The sequence below is a fragment of the Lutjanus erythropterus genome, chromosome 11 (assembly GCF_056507025.1).
Source record: "Lutjanus erythropterus isolate fLutEry1 chromosome 11, fLutEry1.hap2, whole genome shotgun sequence".
NCBI lineage: Eukaryota > Metazoa > Chordata > Actinopteri > Lutjaniformes > Lutjanidae > Lutjanus > Lutjanus erythropterus.
Window position 1 is genome coordinate 27,930,936 of NC_139327.1, and position 17,013 is coordinate 27,947,948.

General features: G+C 38.8%; 1 protein-coding gene across 1 annotated transcript in view; it reads left to right on the top strand.

Annotated features, from left to right (window-relative positions):
• Positions 1 to 17,013, top strand: part of LOC146319271 (rho GTPase-activating protein 26-like) — a 129,618-nt gene that overhangs the window by 74,411 nt on the left and 38,194 nt on the right. The window contains exons 14-16 of the mRNA XM_084729868.1: positions 716 to 790; positions 890 to 974; positions 2,443 to 2,501. Of these exons, the coding sequence (XP_084585994.1) occupies positions 716 to 790; positions 890 to 974; positions 2,443 to 2,501 (219 nt within the window). The remainder of the gene's footprint in view (positions 1 to 715; positions 791 to 889; positions 975 to 2,442; positions 2,502 to 17,013) is intronic.

Below are 17,013 nucleotides of genomic sequence, written 5' to 3' on the forward strand. Positions count from 1 at the left end.
AGTAGCGCTACAGAGTATGTGGTGAAAGTGTTATTGTGTCTATTTTCAGATAGAGAAATATTGTTGAACAAGTTATTCTTTTCTGGACATAGAATATCAGCTAATTGCAAAATTAAAATCCTTCAGAAATGCATATATTCAATATTTTGTAATAGAGTCGTGTTTTTATTTCAGCTGTATTCAACTGAAGGGTAGTTAAAAAAGCAGGTAGTTTAAAAAATAATTTTGCAGGCATGGTTTATATTATATTTTCAATGTCATGTCACAGGCTGTAATATGGCCCCTGGGCTGCAGTTTCAGACCCCTGTGTGAAGGCAAATATATTGATAAAAATTCTGAAATTACTTGAATTGTACTGAAATGCTTTGTTACTGCAGTAACCCTGGCTAGGTTGAAATGCAAGCTGAATAGTTCTCATTCACCTTTTCAGATTTAATAATTAGATTTTCTGTCACAGTTTAGTCGACTGGCGGTCTTTGAGTGATGCCAGGTTTAAAAAAAAAAAAAAAAAAAAAGCAATGAAAAGGTGGCGCTTTATTACCATTAATGCCTTCTTCAGTTATGGATCCTGACCTTTATTTTAGGAGGATTGTTTGTGAGTGGGTGTATATTACCTTTATCTTTGGTAATGTTGAATGGTGTGCAATACTCAGAGAGAGGAAGCCCAGAGAGAAGTGTTATGTTTTATTTGGTAATCTCTCCTCTCCTCCTGCAGGTATTGATGAGCAGGGCCTGTACAGAATAGTTGGCGTCAGCTCCAGAGTACAAAAACTACTGAGCCTTGCTATGGGTAAAACACAGAAACCCTCATATTCAGTCAAAACTTAAAACAAAGTATGTTTTCTTGGGTTTTTTATTTTTGAATCATCTTTTTTTTTTTCTCCATCAGATCCTAAGACGTGTGCTGACGTGGAGCTGGAAAACCCAGAGTGGGAGATTAAGACGATCACAAGTGCTATCAAGCACTATCTAAGGTTTGTGTGAAAAGGCTTACACCAGGTGTAGAAATAGAAAATCCTGTGAAACGGCTTTGCAGAGTTCTGTAATAAAATCTCCCCACTCAAAAGTTAGTTTCTGTTTTTGTAGATTAAAAGAGATAAGAGTGTTTTAACCTCAAAGACCCGTGGCAAATGGATTGACTGCTCTTTTCACGAGTCCTATTATTCCTCCCATTCTGAAATTACAGCACTTTTCTGCTCTTTTCACTCACAGTGCCTGAATTAATTCATATTGCTGCTTTCAGTCTGCTTCTTAAAGGGATAGTTCACCCAAAAGTAAAAATTCAGTCGTTATTTTCTCAGCCACATGCCAACTGAAAACTGGGTTCAGTTTTTTAGTTTTTTAGTCAGGGCTTCAGGAGACCAGATGAGCAACATGTAGGCATTTTATTTTTTTTACTTTTTGTTTTTTTTTATTTGTTGTTGATTTTTCCGTTTGAAAACTGGTCACCATTCACCTCAGTTGTTTGGGAGATTATGCAACACTGTTTTCCTATTGAATTCCAGCAGTGTTTTGTGAACTTAAAAGCTAAACCTGATATTCAATCAGCATGAGGGTGAGTAGATAATGACTGAATTTTCATTTTCGGGCGAACTATCCCTTTAAGCTTCTTTTATTATGCCCGTCCGACCATCATCTGTCCATCCCATTCCTGTTGCTGTGATATCTTACGAACGCTTTGAAGGAATTTCCTCAAACTTAGCAGGTATGTCCACTTGGAGTCAAGGATGATCTGATTAGATTTTGGCAGTCAAACTTCAAGGACACTGTGACCAGATCTGGGCATTAAGAACTGGTTGTAAACTTGAACATACAAAAGCATGGTGGTAGTTGTTATAAAGACTTATTTCCAAATAGAAGGGTGCAAGTGAACTTTTTCCACTTCATATTCACACAATCATAAGTTCCCAGTACAACCCCAGTCTCACTTGCTGGCCAGTGAATATTGCTTGATGGTTAAATTACTTCCTCAAGTGCATCTCGACAATTGGAAATGCTAGAAGGATTCGGACTGTGGGAGACCAGGAATAGGCAGCTAAGTGGAAGGAGAGAGATGAGCAGTGGTGTTCAAGCTGTGCTCAGTCTGCTGTATCTGAATGAATCGACACTGTGCACAACACAAATGTTTACATATAGACACACATGCACTTCAGTGAAAGCATCACAGAAAGACCCACTGTCCCCGCTCATGCGTGCACCTCACATACACCATTTACAGCATCAAGACCTGAGGTCAGGCCTCATTGAGAGCCAGCAGGAACCACTGCGCTCCTCAGGCAGCAGTGATTAAACTGATGTCCAGTTGTTCAGGCTGGCATGGTGGAGGAAAAAAAGACATCATGCAGAAATTTATAGATTTTTGCAAAGCAGCCAACCCTGAACTTTAGCAGATTTTCCAAGCTGACATTCTGCACCTGACGTCTCCGTTTACTGTGTTTCCAGAATGCTGCCTGCACCTCTCATGACGTACCAGTACCAGAGGAGCTTCATCAAAGCTGCCAGTGAGTGTTTTACTTTTATTTTTCTCTCCAGCGTGAGTTAATTCTGCAGAAGACGAGATAGATTCTCCTACAATTGGAGATTGTTTGAGGTTACCTATATAAAAACACTGCGAACAGCTATTCCATGACCACCTTCGATTAAAATGACAAACAGCATTGAATAAAGGACCATATTGTTTACATGGAGCGCACAGATTCTTACAACTAGTCAGTAACCTTGTTATTGATTAAGATGAAATCCTCTTGAGTCATGTCACGCAGATATGTACAGGTGAATGGATTAAAGCTGGATTAGAGGTATTTTAATCTTTGTTAGCACTTGTGACAGGGATTCTTTCTCCGTTTCCTTTTTTCCAGTGAATATTTGTTTGAAGATAATTATTAAAGGGAAGATTTTGCACCTTTCATATGGGTGTCCTGCCAGTGTTAATAGAAAATGTAGTCAATTTAAGCAATAAACTCCTCAGTTAGGTCTTTTACACCAACAAGAAACCAATTCTGTCAACTGATTTGGAACCTGACAAGTTGTTTCTCAGCTGGAACCAAAACAAAATCAGATTTTCCTTGGGAACTAAAGTTGGCGTGTCATATTCTACAGGTTCTTGTGCATTGTGCAGCACCCTTTGCTGATGGCATCCATGACTACACTGATTCTGGTCAAAAGTGGTGGAGAGACTAGCAATCCAAGCTGAAATAGCCTGTAGTTCAGCAGGTTTTGCAGCAGGAGAACTATAACACACATGGAGGAATTTATTGCTTCAGTTGACTGTATTTACCATCAACACTGCTTGGGCACGCATGTGAAAGTTACCAAATTTTCCCTTTAAGCCTTCCTTCTCAGTTAAACTTGGAGACTCAGAAACTCAAAACAACCTCTTCCAAGTTAATAACCTTACAAGCTGAAAATGACAAGTTACCACCTGTTTGCTAATGGTACGAATGAGAATTGATCCTTTGTAAACTTGTACAGGAATTTTGCCTTTGTAAGTTTCCTTAAGAAATACAGCCATTAAGCTGATGAGCTTTCCTCATCAGGGTGGAGATGTGTGATGTTCATGACAGGTTCTCTGTGATGCATGAAGTCAAATACATCAGTATTTGATATCCTTGAAATGAGACTCAATACAGATATCTCTCTGGGTTGAAGACAGGTTGGTCAATGCAATCATTTCAGTGTTTTTGATTCTCCTCATATGGCTCAGTGGATACAAAATAAAGTTAAGCTCTAACCGATTTAGACTATGAATTGGATATTTTGCATGAAGACTCTTTACTTTAAGGGTAATTTTGGTTATCTTCAACCTTGCCCCCGTTGTCCCATGTTTTTGTGGACATTGTTAAAATTACAGTTTTGCAAAGAGAGCCTGGATAGTTTGGCGAGGGCAATAAAACAGCTGCTTCTAGTAGGGCGGCAAGATTCTTTCTAAAATGTGAATCTCGATTTTTTGTTTTCCTCTGCATGAGTTAAGATCGCTGTTCTTTGACACGATTCTTATATTTTCAACAAAAACTTTAATTACAGTCTCAGACGCTCAAGTGAAAAACCGCATCTGAGTCACTTGCTGTCTAGACTTGCTGTTTAAACAGACAAACATACATCAAAGTGCTGGACTTCAACTCGAAAGTCTTTTGTAACAAATAACCCTCGAGTCTCTTTTCCTGTCCTACTTTGGAACATTTAATTAAGCAACAAAAATGCTGATGAACATAAAAAAATAAAATGTGTATAAAGTTTGCATTATTGAGGTTTGTGTGATCTGGTGGCTCTGATTTTGTGATGTGGTTTTTTGTCCTTTGGGACCAAGTGAATCATTGTCACTTAGAATTAGTTCACATAAATGTATGAATTGAGATTAGTTTAAACAAAATGTTTCGTACTTTTTTAAAAATAGGCTTTGTAGTGATCCTTTCCATAATGTTGTTAGACACTTAAAATAACAATCTGAGCCTGTCAGTGGTAAAACAAGCATTTGTAGTGGACTTGATGGTTTGGCAGTTGCCCACAAAGCAAATCAAGTTGCGCCACACACATTAGGAGAAACCTCACAGATTGTCTTCTCAAACGCTCACACACTATAAGATTTGAAAACAATGGCACACTACACACCACAGGATATTGTGCCAGCGGTGAGGGCACACTGCCATGGGATTTCATGAAAAACGTGTTCTTGTGTAATTTCATGGCTGAAGCAGAAGTACACGATAGAAGCGGACACAGCGGAACAGCTCACAGTAGTCACGTTAATTATTTGCAGTGAGAAAAAACAAAAGCAGAAGTTCAACAAATCTGGACGACAAAATGTTTGGAGAGTCAGCACAGGCTGTGTTTTCTTCAGTGAGAACCGGAGCTGAGATTTGAACTGTCAGTTTTGGTCAACAGCGGTGTGCAAACTAAGCTCAACTGGCGGTTCGATCCCTGGCTCCCTCGAGTCTTCGTGTTGAACTGTCCTTGGGCGAGGTACTAAACCCCACGTTGCTCCCGAAGGCATAGCCCTCAGTGTGTGAATGAGATTCAGAACAGAGACACCTTGCATGGCAGCCTCTGTATGAATGAGTGCCTGAATGGGTGACGTGGAGTAAAAGTGCTTTGAGTGGTCGTAGGACTAGAAAGGCTCAGTACAAAAGCAGGTCCATCCATTAGTCACTCAGACACAAAAAACATGGGAAAATAGTACTTCTAGCTCGTGTCTGGCCTTGTTTTGATCTAGTTTAGTTTGGTTCAGCCTGTTTACCCTGGCTTTTATGGTCTGAATCATTTCCATTTTGCTACTGTATCTACTTATCTACTTTTTACTGAATTATTGAAAATTGGGCTTATTCTAGCGAGCCCAGGTGCAGCCGAGTCTGGTCCAGTCTGGTCTGCTGTGTTACAGGATGTGTCGGTGACCTGTTTTCTTTGTTTGTCGGGAGCTAAGCCCTCCAGAAAGCCGAGCTGACAGGGGAAGGAAGTCCAGGAAATGACCGCGTGTCTCTGGCAACGCCACCAGGAAATGGCTCCATAGTGAGGCCAACTGGAAGGAGAATGAGAAAAGTGTGTTCAAGTGTGTGTTAGGAGAAAGTAGTAGAGCGTGGCGGTTAGGAATGCCAAGGTAGCTGGTTTGATACCAACTTGGACCACCCATGCTATAAAATGCATGTATTCCTGGTTTTGTAATAATCATAAAATATACCAGGAGCCTGCCAAATATTTGTATAAGTTTACAGATTTATATCTCTCATCCCGCCCCGGTTCTTTCCGTCTGTTAAAGTTCTTCCCCTGCCATTACTCAGTCTCTGTTTATGTGGGCGTCTTTCTTTTGCATGTCATGAATGTGTGTGTCGATGCATATGTGCAAGAATGCGTGTCTGCCCGTGTGAGTGCTCTTTTGTGTTTTCTCCGAGGCAATCATTTAGTACAGGCAGCGGGGTGATTTAAGGACAGCGTCCTCAGTTGAACTCTTCCCTTTCTCCTCCTCTTCTCTTTCACTCATCCACTCCAACTCCTCCCACCACCATACTCATCTTCCTCCTACTCCAGTTTCATCTCAGTTTACTCTCTCCCACCCATGCTACTCTGGTTTTAAATATCTCATGTAAAAGGAGGGCTTAGTGTTTGTTAAGGTCCGTTGGGTCAAAAAGCAGCTGCAAAGCTTTCCATTCATTTTTTTTCTACCAGCACCTGATGGGTGCGGTGTGTTGGGTCAAGATGAATAATTAGATTTTTCAAAAAACACTCAGCTGTCTTGAAGACAAATTGCCTAAACTCTCCAACAGTCACTGCAATCATTTCAGTGTATTAGATTTTTCACATGTGGCTCCTAGACAGCATAATAAAGTTTCGTAAGCGCTAACTGATTTAGACCATGAAATAGAGACTTTGAGGGAAAGATGAGCAGGAGGCGGGGTGGAGTTCCACCTGGATTTCAGATACCTGCCTGAGGCGTGTACCGACAAGAAAACACACATGCAGTAATTACCCTGTCTCCAGTCATTAAACTTTGCTCGCTGTTTCTCTTTCTTATTAATTCGTCAATTTTCTGCTCGTATTTCACCTTCTTCTCTTTGTTTTCTTACTATCTTTTATCTGACATTTTTGCTTGTAATTACCATATTTACGTAGCAGCCATTTTCCTCTGAGGTCACACCGTTATAATTTGATTGCTTCCTGATTGATGGACAAGTGAAGAGACAATGGATGGTAAAAATCTGGAGGGACATCAGACCATATTTCAAGCTAAAACAATGCATTTGATTACATATTAGCTCCTGTTACACAACAGCTAAAATTAGCATTCAAGTACTATGTACAATACAATAGGAAAAGTGTAAATTAATTTTGAAATATCAACACCCATCTTGGACAAATTTATTTAATCCTGGAAGTAAAACACACTGGATGTAGACCAGCCTACAGTGTGATGTTGGCAGTCTTGCTGTCTCTTGTCCAAGTAAGCTAAGCAGCTGAAACAGGGTTATCACTATGTCATGTTAGAATGAAATAAATCTGATCATATTTATTGACATGTCTCAGATTGCATATGACAGGTTTTTCAGGAAAGTGTTGATCACATTGAAGTTTCACACACTCATGTATCAAGAATGACAGAAATGGCGTTACAGGGTTGAGTATAATGTCACATGACATTGCAGACTGAACCAGAACATTTCTGAAGTTAGTGAACAAACAGTTGACATAAAAACATTGCAAGCTTGTATACATCCATCATGTTTTACAACCAGGCTTAAATGAATGTTTCCAAGATAGGCAGAATAAATTTTTTCCAGTCTTATCACTATGTTAGCTAGAAAGTGGTTGAATGCTAATGTTAGCTGTTGTTTCACGGTAGCTGATTATCCCGCTGATTATCGGGTTATCAAATATGTTGTTCATCATCCATCCATTGTGTTTACAGCTGCTGATCAATCATGAAGCAGTGAAATAACAACAAATTGTCAGATTCTCTACATAAATATAACTTGCAAGCTGGTATTTGAGCTTCCCACCCTGACTGAAAAGTCAGAGGAAAGTGGCCGCCATTTGAATATAATGAATAGCCTAAATGCCTTCAATTCACTTTTCAATAGGCGCCATTCTCTACTACTGCAAGGTGAAGGTTTCTTTGTAAAGGTTGTTAAAAGCTGAACTAAACATTATTCACTTTAATCATTGAGCTTTATAATCTAGTACATAAAAGGAAGAGATGAAAGCTTGAGAGATGATACAGAGGTGAAAGGTGACGACAGTGAATTTAATGCTAATATGCAGTCTGACATTGAGAGTCTTGCCTGCGTGGAACAAATTTCACAGGATTTAAAAGACCCTATCACTTTTTTCAGCCAAACTGACAGAAAATGACTTGAAAAAATAGCACTGTGTCCCTCAAAACTAGCTATTCTCCTTGTTCAACAAGTTACTGTCACTGTCTTCTCCACAGACCACACAGTGATCATAATGTTTAGCTGCAGATCAGAACAAAGAGCTGAAGAGGGAATTCAACATTTGGGTTGGGAGGTCAAGCTTATCATTATTACATGATCCTTCTCTCTATTTTATCTCTGTTTTGAAAGACTCTCGAAAGTGGTCAGGTGAAGACTTCAGGTGAACAGGGTACTTCTGCTGGAGCAGAAATAAATAGATCCCCACATCAAGTAGCTCCCGTTAAAGGGATTTTAATAGCTGTTGTTAAATTGCTGCTTTCCTTTTAGGCTTCTTTTTATCGTTTCTTATGGGATAAATGTGCTGCCTGATTTTTGAAGTGAATGTGGATCAGGAGATTTCCTCTCAAAATCTTACCCTCTTGTTATCAAAACGTGTGTCCTAGTTTTCCATCCATCCATTAATTTTCTGGCACTTATATTGATCAGTGTTATGGTGATAGAAGATAACAGGCATCAGCATTCTTCAGACAAACTCCTTGTTGGATCGTCGAACAGGGCCTAGTATCCTGTTACGCCTCCACCTTTCTTTTGGAAATGAGGTTACTGCATCTGGCAGTTTTTGTAACTTTTTGAAACCAGCAATCTGTCAGGCAATGACTGGCCAATTGTCAAAAGTGAAAAATTATTCAGGATTTTAACTCTTGTTCTTCAGACATCTATTTTTGTTGTATATACCCCTAGGGAATTTTCCTCCTTTCGGTTAAAGGTTATAAGAGCAGGACATGTTTGGAGTACAAATCCTAAGAGCATATTTCAGCCATCTTTCCCTCCTGTCTTCTGTCTCTGTCTCTGTCTCAGTGAAGTTGTCCTGATAATGCAGTCTCCAGCTCCCTGAGACCAAAGCCATAGCGGGTATATATTTGTGCTTTACGTTAGACCAAACAGTCTGACACAGAGTCGGTTCTCAGTTCTCCTTGATCGAGCTTCAATAAGTGCTTCTGCGTAATACATCGAGTTTTTCATTTGGAACAGGTGTAAGCACATGAACCTTTAGATGTGATCTGTCAATCTTTTGTACTAACTTGTTGATTTTAAGTATACTTGCTTACGCAGGTGCTCAGAAGCCTGTTTGTATGGACTGTAATCTGTAATCTATGAATCTCAAATTAATTTAAAATTCACTGCAACCCGCCTGACGATCAGTGATTTCCCTTTATATAGTGCTTGCACAAATGAGGCTTTAGCAAAGGCGAACCTTTTGGAAGATGAGATCACAGTCATGTTAAAGGAGATTGAAGCCAGGCAACACGTAATTCCTATCATATTGTTCATAAAGGTAATACAAAGTTCACCACAGGCTTGGGCGCATCCCAAACTGTAATATCCCTACATGCCTGGCAGGAAAATCACTTAGATCAAGTCTAGTCTTTGCTTAGAGCTATGATCATCACAAGTCAGTCTTAAGATCAAAATTTTATAAATGAGGCCCCTGCACTTTAGTAAAGTAGCTCAAGATCTCCAGGCATTCCCAGGCCAGATGGGACACTAAAACTCCTCCTCCAGTGTATTCTGGGTCTAGCCCTCTTGCCTCTCCTATAGTTTGGACATGTCTAGAGTATCTTCAGAGGTCACACCTCAACTACTGTTCAGCGTTTTGTCATCTGCAGCTAAGAAAGATCCTTAAAAAAACAAACAAAAAAACACAAACTTCCAACGTGCTGAACACAAAGCCGCCAAATTGGAAGTCCATTTTTCAGTTTGCACTAATGTCAATCAGATGTGCAAAGATCTTTCATGGCCTTCTGTAGAGGGAAGATTACAATGCAGCCTTCTGACCTTCTTCAGGAATGTCTTAAGTGACAAGAAACCCTGTACTTTTCTCACCAGGTAGCATAATCACCTGACTAGACAGGCCAGTGCAGGATATCTCTTGCCACCTGGACGTGGGATGAATCTCTTCATATCTAATCTACTATCATTTACAGAGCCGTTACAGGATAGAGCTCTTGTCCAAATCATCTCATTTAAGCAAACACCACCGCTGCTCTTCGGAAACTGGTAAATTCCTACAAAGCTGTTAAACAGCGGCCATCGCGCCATTTTTTTAAGGCTGCAGTGCTAGACCAAGTACCCAACTATAGACCAGTTTCTTTTTTACCTGTTTTCTTAAAGGACTTGGAAAAAGTCATTGCAGAACACCTAGTTGACTACCTTGAAAGCAACAAGCTTACTTGTCCTAAACAATTGGGATTAAGGCCAGGAGACTCAACAGAAATGGCTACCTGTTCTCTGACTGGTGTGGGAGCTGTGTTCTTTCTTTTTTTTTTTTTTCTGAGGCAGGCAATTGGTTGGTTTGCAAAATATCTTGGGTATTCCACTAGGATTTACCATCATGCTGTAAAAGATCAAGTTGTCAAATGTACGATGAAGACACAATTGTTTATGTATCAGATAAAACCCCTTGTGTAGCAGCAGAGACTTGAGCAAATGAAATTGAGGGTGTATCTCAGTGGCTCAAAATAATCAATAAACAGTCTAACACTGAACCTTAAGACTCTTTTGATGTGTTTTTTCCAAAGGGATCCTAATTTCAGGGGTCATTTTGCACTAGCAACTCAAATTCGACAAACACAAGTATGAACTGTTTTAGAATCTGTTTTTTTATGTCATGATGTTTTATGTAGAAGATCCTAACCAGGGACGGTGGGTTGCGAATTAGCCCCAGCTAGAAATCCTACATTCAACACTAATACTGTCTCTGTGTGAGACCCCAGGAAGACTAGCTGACATCATGACATTAGTTAATAGGGATCCAGATAAACTAAGAAACAGGTAGGCATCCAGGCATCATCCTAATCAGAAGCCTGAACCACCTCAAGTGGCTCTTATTTAGAGCAAAGAAGCAGCGGTTCAACAGCTTTCAGATGTGTGAACTTTTCACCCTTTTCCTAAGACTCAGCTCACACTTCAAAGGTAACTCTTTCAGCTACTTATACACACAATGCCATTCTTTTGGTCCTCACCCAAGGCTCACGGCTCTATATTAGAGTTGGTATGTAGATGGACCAGGAAATCGAAAGCTTTGCACTCACACTTCGCTCCAACACCCACGTTACTGATCCCACTGACTGTAGTAATCCATATGGTGATCTCAGACTCCATCTCACCCTCTTGTTTCCTCTTCTGTTTTCTGTTCATGCTGATATTGTTTCCAGAAAGATCCCTTTCTGCATCACCACATCATCCTGCTTAACCTCCTCATAAGATTCTCTGCTTCTGCTGTACAGATTGACGTGGCTTCAGTGGCAAAGGGGATAATGTCTGGCAAACAGTGATGTCTCATTTTAAACGCAGTGGAAAACACTGTGGTCAATAATATATACGGCTATGTGCGCATGATTGGATGTACGCAGTGTTATTTTGCTCCTTGCCAGGTGGTGTGATTTCAGCCTGCATCTAAAACAGTGATCAAACATTATGTTTCCTCGTCTCCCGCTTGATAATTCAGGCCAGCGATGGCAGCTCGCAGCATGCCTTTCTGCTTGACAAGAAACATCCTACATAAAACAGGGGATTGAATCTGTAGATTTAACAGGTTACACGTAGACTGCTGTTCAGCCATTTGGTCATCTGCAGCTAAGAAAGAAAGAAAGAAAAAAGAAACACAGATTCTGAATCTAAATCAGTGATCAAACTTCATATTTTCTTGTCTCCCGCATGACAATTCAGCTCGCAGCATGCCTTTCTGCTTGACAGGAAACAGTTTACATAAAAAAGGAACCAAAAACTGAAGTGAGACAAAGACAAACACCTGATTTTACTCCCAATTCAGACACCCCCTTCACCATTTAGAGATTTTTTGACAGGCAATCCATGAAGTCTGATGCCTGTTATTTAAATAAATAACCTGTATTTTTGCATGCAAAGCTTGTTGTCAGTGAACATCTCACATCAGGACAGCATTAGTTTGCCTGCACCTGCTCAGAGCAATTATTGTTTGATTGATGGAAACTGTGTTCAGGATTTAAACTGTAACTCTAGCCTGTTCTAACCATTACTTCTTATAAAACTAAATCATTGTTTGTGTTGTGGCAGCTCCAGCTGTCACCCTCATGGCAGACTTTGCCAAAGTCCTGGCTAGTCCAAAAATGGGCAAAGAGGTACAGTGTTAGCATGGCTAGCTCCAGGGTTTTTTCTCTCACTGTGCCAAGAGGGGCTTGACTAATGTGTGGGATGCTAAGGAAATAGTTGATTTTCACTCAGACTTCAGAGTTACTTTATAAGGAAGTTTTCGTTTTTTCAATAAAAGCAAATTTGACACACAGCACGCTTGTTTCATGTTCAGCCAAATGGTTATAAGCCTAACGCAACTGACCACAAGGCAATGACAAAAACGTCTTTTACATGCAAAGGTGAAAGACTTCTGCATAGAACGGACCTTATTTCTATCTGCTGTAAAGTTGGGCATTTTAACATGGGGGTCTGAGGGGACTGACCCACATATGGAGCAGCTTCAAGTGTCCATTTGAGGAACTGCAGTTTTTGGCATTTACCCACTGGCTTTATTTTTCAGCTCTGGAGGTTGCTGCTTGGTTTCTTCCCAGGATTTTATGAACAAACAAGTGACAGGTGGTTGTTGGTAGATAGGTATGACAGTGTCTTTCACAGATAGACTCAAACGCACAATCTGCCACTAAGGTCTCTCTCACATTAAAATAATAACAAAAGATGTAGTTTGGTGATGTGATAAGAGCTAAGTTAACCTGGCTTAGTGAGCCAGAAAGATGCATTGTTGTCGACCCACTTTGGTCGGAGGTGGAGCTTAACAGATTGTATGTCAATTGTATCATTTCAGAAAATATGAAATGTTTGACCCTCTGTTTCTTAGATTTGTCATTCTCTAGATAAATTAAGATCATGTGGTATCTGGCTTTGCAGACAGAAATGTCAAATATGAAACGCTCAGTTTAAATAACCTGCTCTTAAAAAAGAATTACCACAGCAATGTGGCTGAAATCGTGAAACAAATAAAAACGAAGTTCTCCTTGTTAAAACCGAAGATGTTTTGTGTTTCTGTCTTTTGCATCCCACCACCGTGTGAATCCAAGCAGGGAGCTCCATATGAGATATACAGTGCTGCACATCCTGCACAGGCCTGGAGATGTCGAGTATGAATAATGAATTATAAGAAAGTAGAACAGGTGGCAGTGGAGCTGGAGTTTGTTAAGAATCGGCCGATGGTCAGCAGATGTGGCAGTCCTGAAGTAATGCACGCTTCATTTACTCTAAGTGGGAATGTGCATGTTTGCTTTGCTGACTTTGATTGTAAAAGTATGTACTCCATACATAATCAAAATCCCGTCTTGCATAAGAGATGCACTGATGAAGTTTTAATGAAGTGGGACCCGGACTTGTTTTCAGGACTTTTCTTTGCTTTTCAGCACCAGGAGCCGTAAGGAAGGTGATTTTTTTTACACAAATTAATGCTGTTATATCTCATTTCATCGTTAAAAAAGCGAGAGGTTAATAAGGCTATGAGTGTTGCCAGTTCTACTGATGCTTTTTTAACGATGAAATTAAATATAACAGCATTGATTTGTGTAAAAAATCACCTTCCTGGTGCTGAAAGGCAAAGAAAAATCCTGAAAACAAATCTGGGTCTCACTTCATTAAAACTTCATCAGTGCATCTCTTATGAACTGGCAACACTCACAGCCTTATTAATCTCTTAACAAGACAGCTGAAATCACACCACCTGCCTTAAATAATTAATGAGCTTTAAATTAGTTAGAAAATATTAACACTGTGTCATCAACATAATGTACAGGCACTTTACAAGATATCAGCTGTAAATTGTCCAGACTTTTTTCAGACTTGTTAAAATGATGATAATTATGATAATAACCTTCATAGTCAATTCCTCATACCAAGATTACACAGACAAATGGGGTCATTTGGCTCTGCATGAGGCTTAGTTCAGAAGTTGTGAGATTTTTGGACAGTAAAATGTCTGCAAAATGGACCATTAGGACAATATTTCGAGCTGGGAAGATAAAAAGTTGTTTAATAGACATCTTTAAAAAAAAACTTAGAATAATATACCAGCAGAGTGTTTGAGGAACCCATCTTCCGAAAGAATAGCTTTGAAACCATAACCCAAACCACCATACAATTACCACAGCCACTTTATTTCAAGTTTAATCAACTTAATTTGTATTTAACCATTTTATTTATCAAGGAACACAGGTTTTAGACTTACTAAGCTTAAAAACTTGTTACAGCAGCAAAGTTGCTAGCAAAAGGAAGTATAAAAGTAATAGGATCAATACAAACAAGGGGAAATATAGAAAAATAGTGACAATATATGCAATGTAAACAAGAAACAGACTCAGCAGATGCATTTACATAATTGCAGACAGGAAATATTAATATTGCACAGGTGAAATCATATTACACCTGAGTTAAATATTGGTGTTGCACAGAATGAGGTGAAATTAAACCTGAGTACTGAAATGATGACCTAGAATTTTTTCCTCATCATCTGCACTCATTTTCTCACTCCAGACTGTTTCTGTTACATTTGATTTGGTGCAACTGAACAACACACCTGTGAAATGTTTGGCTGTTTGTGTGTCACTCCGAGCACCGTCCATTATCAAGGAACACAATAGAATACAATAGTTTTTGTGCCAGGGTGTGTTTGTTTTAGGCTTTCATGGAAGTTTGCAAATAATGCATAAGTGAATTGAATATTGAACATTTTATTGAACAATGTTATAATATATTATTAATGTTATATTAATATTATTATTGTTTCATTGCTTAGGCCTAATCTGAAATAGCATGATGAGTCACAGACTGCTTTTTGTGATATTGCAGTAGATTAAATGTTTTTTGTTTGTTTTTTTAATTGCTAAATTAAAAATTGGTGGCAGCCTGAACATTCTCTAATTCTCTCAACATTGTGTGGTCAGATGTTGTAAAATCATGGCATATTTTATATTGTGTCTGGCTACAGTATGTCAGAAGACATTAGCATGAATATTAGGAGCATAGTTTATTCATAATTTTGACTGAATATCTGAAAAAGGTGACTTTTAAAGGTCATCGTCTGTGAAGTGATGGATGTGGTGGAGGCTGAGATGATGAATTTCTTCTGCTTGGTATAATCACATGTGAGTCAGCACCAGAGCTACTTACATCGACATTCAGACAATGATTTGTGTGTGTGTGTGTGTTTTTTGACTCATCAGAGTGGCTGGTGTGTGTGTTATTAGTGTGTTATCATCATTTGCTGCTGAATGTTTGTGCCTGGAGTGCCTTAATCTGGAAAACAATATAATTAATGTTCTTGTTTTGTTAAAACTCAAGGTACAGTAATATTGTAATTAAAAAGTCCAGGATATGATATTTGTTGCAATATTAAAAAACAAGGAAAAATGTTGAAAAAAACCCCCTATTTTGAAAATATAAATATGATGCTCACAGTGTTTTTGATCCTATAAAATTTGCTTTTCCTTAAAGGGCTTATGCTTTTCTTTCTTTAAAGCTCCTACAATGAGTTTTTAATTGGTTATGAAAGAGCCTCAATTTAATACTTTACTTTTTAATACTTTAATATATGACCTGCATAGCAAACAAGGCCATCAGTGAGAAGATCTGCTATTTCTCTTGAGTTATTCTTAACGCCTGCCACTGAGTTGGATTCTCCTTCAAATCGGATGAAAGACGAGTGTGTTGAAAATGTGTTTACATTTTCTCAGACAACAGTTACACTGAGTAGTGTATTAGCCAGTTAAGAAGAAGCAGAAGGAGATTTTTTATTCAGATAAATTTATTTTTGAAGTTATAGTTTGCTGTTATGGAAGTGGAAATACTACCAATTGCACACAGTGGCCTCCAAAAGCAACAAAATAGAAAAGTTTCTCATATTAGTTTCAATAAAATGAAATAAAAGTAGCCAGCCATGACCAAAACATACACAGAAATGGACAATAAATAGTCTTTGGCAATGCATTTGAGAATTATATATGTAATTGCAAAATAAAACCAATGCAGCAGTCAGTAGCAGTCATTATAAATTAAGTTTTTAACCATGTAATACTACCGTCACAGTCTGGTACAGTATCAAGATATTTTTTGTTGCAGTATTCAGTATATTATTTCCTACCATCATTGAATTTGTTTCCCAGTTCTGTTTTCACAGTTTTATGGTCGTTTCCAGCGTATATTGAAAGTGTATTTAGCTCGCTGTGTAGCTGTGAAATGTTACTGCACTTAACTTTCTGTTTGTGTGCAAATTAAACTAATCAGATATGGTCAGATATAGGTCGTACATAGACCTGTCTGTTCTACATATTGATCTTTATCCATCGGACCAAAATGCGACTGTAATCTTAACAACTGCAACACAACTTGCCTTCAGTTAATACACTCCTCAAAGCACCAAAAACCTACCTTTCATCAAATGTTCACCTTCCTTGGTAATGAGATAAGTTGAAAAACAGATGAAAAATGAATGTAAAATAGAAATGACCTCATTGCTGAATCATATTGACGTGACACGTTTTATCTCTCTCCCGGCGTTTGGTTTGTGTTAGTGGGAGTTGATTCCAGACTTTATTATGATTAGAAAAATAAGTCAAGGATAAAAAAAAAACAAAAACAGTTCTGGTTTAAATTCACTCCTGCATTGAATGAACACATTTTCTGTTGTGTTGAAATGTTTTTGTAAAAGTGTAAAGGAAAAGAGGAGTGTGTGCTTCAGCATAATGTGCATGAAACAGTGGCTATACCACATCCTATATAAGGAGTAATGAGTGTTAGTGTTTTCATGTGCATGCATCTGTCTGGAGGTATGTGTGGGTGTAGTGGACGTGAACATGCATGTTTATGGTATAGGTATTTTAGTTAGTGTGTGTGTGACTGCTTATATGTCTTTGCTTTTAGTGTTTGCACTGTGTGTGTCTGCTAAATTTGCGATTAGTATGTTTGCAGCAGCTGTCCTCTCTATATGTGTGTGTGCTTGTAAATATTTGGTGTGTATTGTCTGTATATGTGAGTGTTTTGGTGTGTGTGCATGTTTTAGCCTGTCCGCTGTTAGTTTGTGAGAAAATGTGCGTCTGTGTGTGAGATGCTCTGCTAGCTGTGAGTG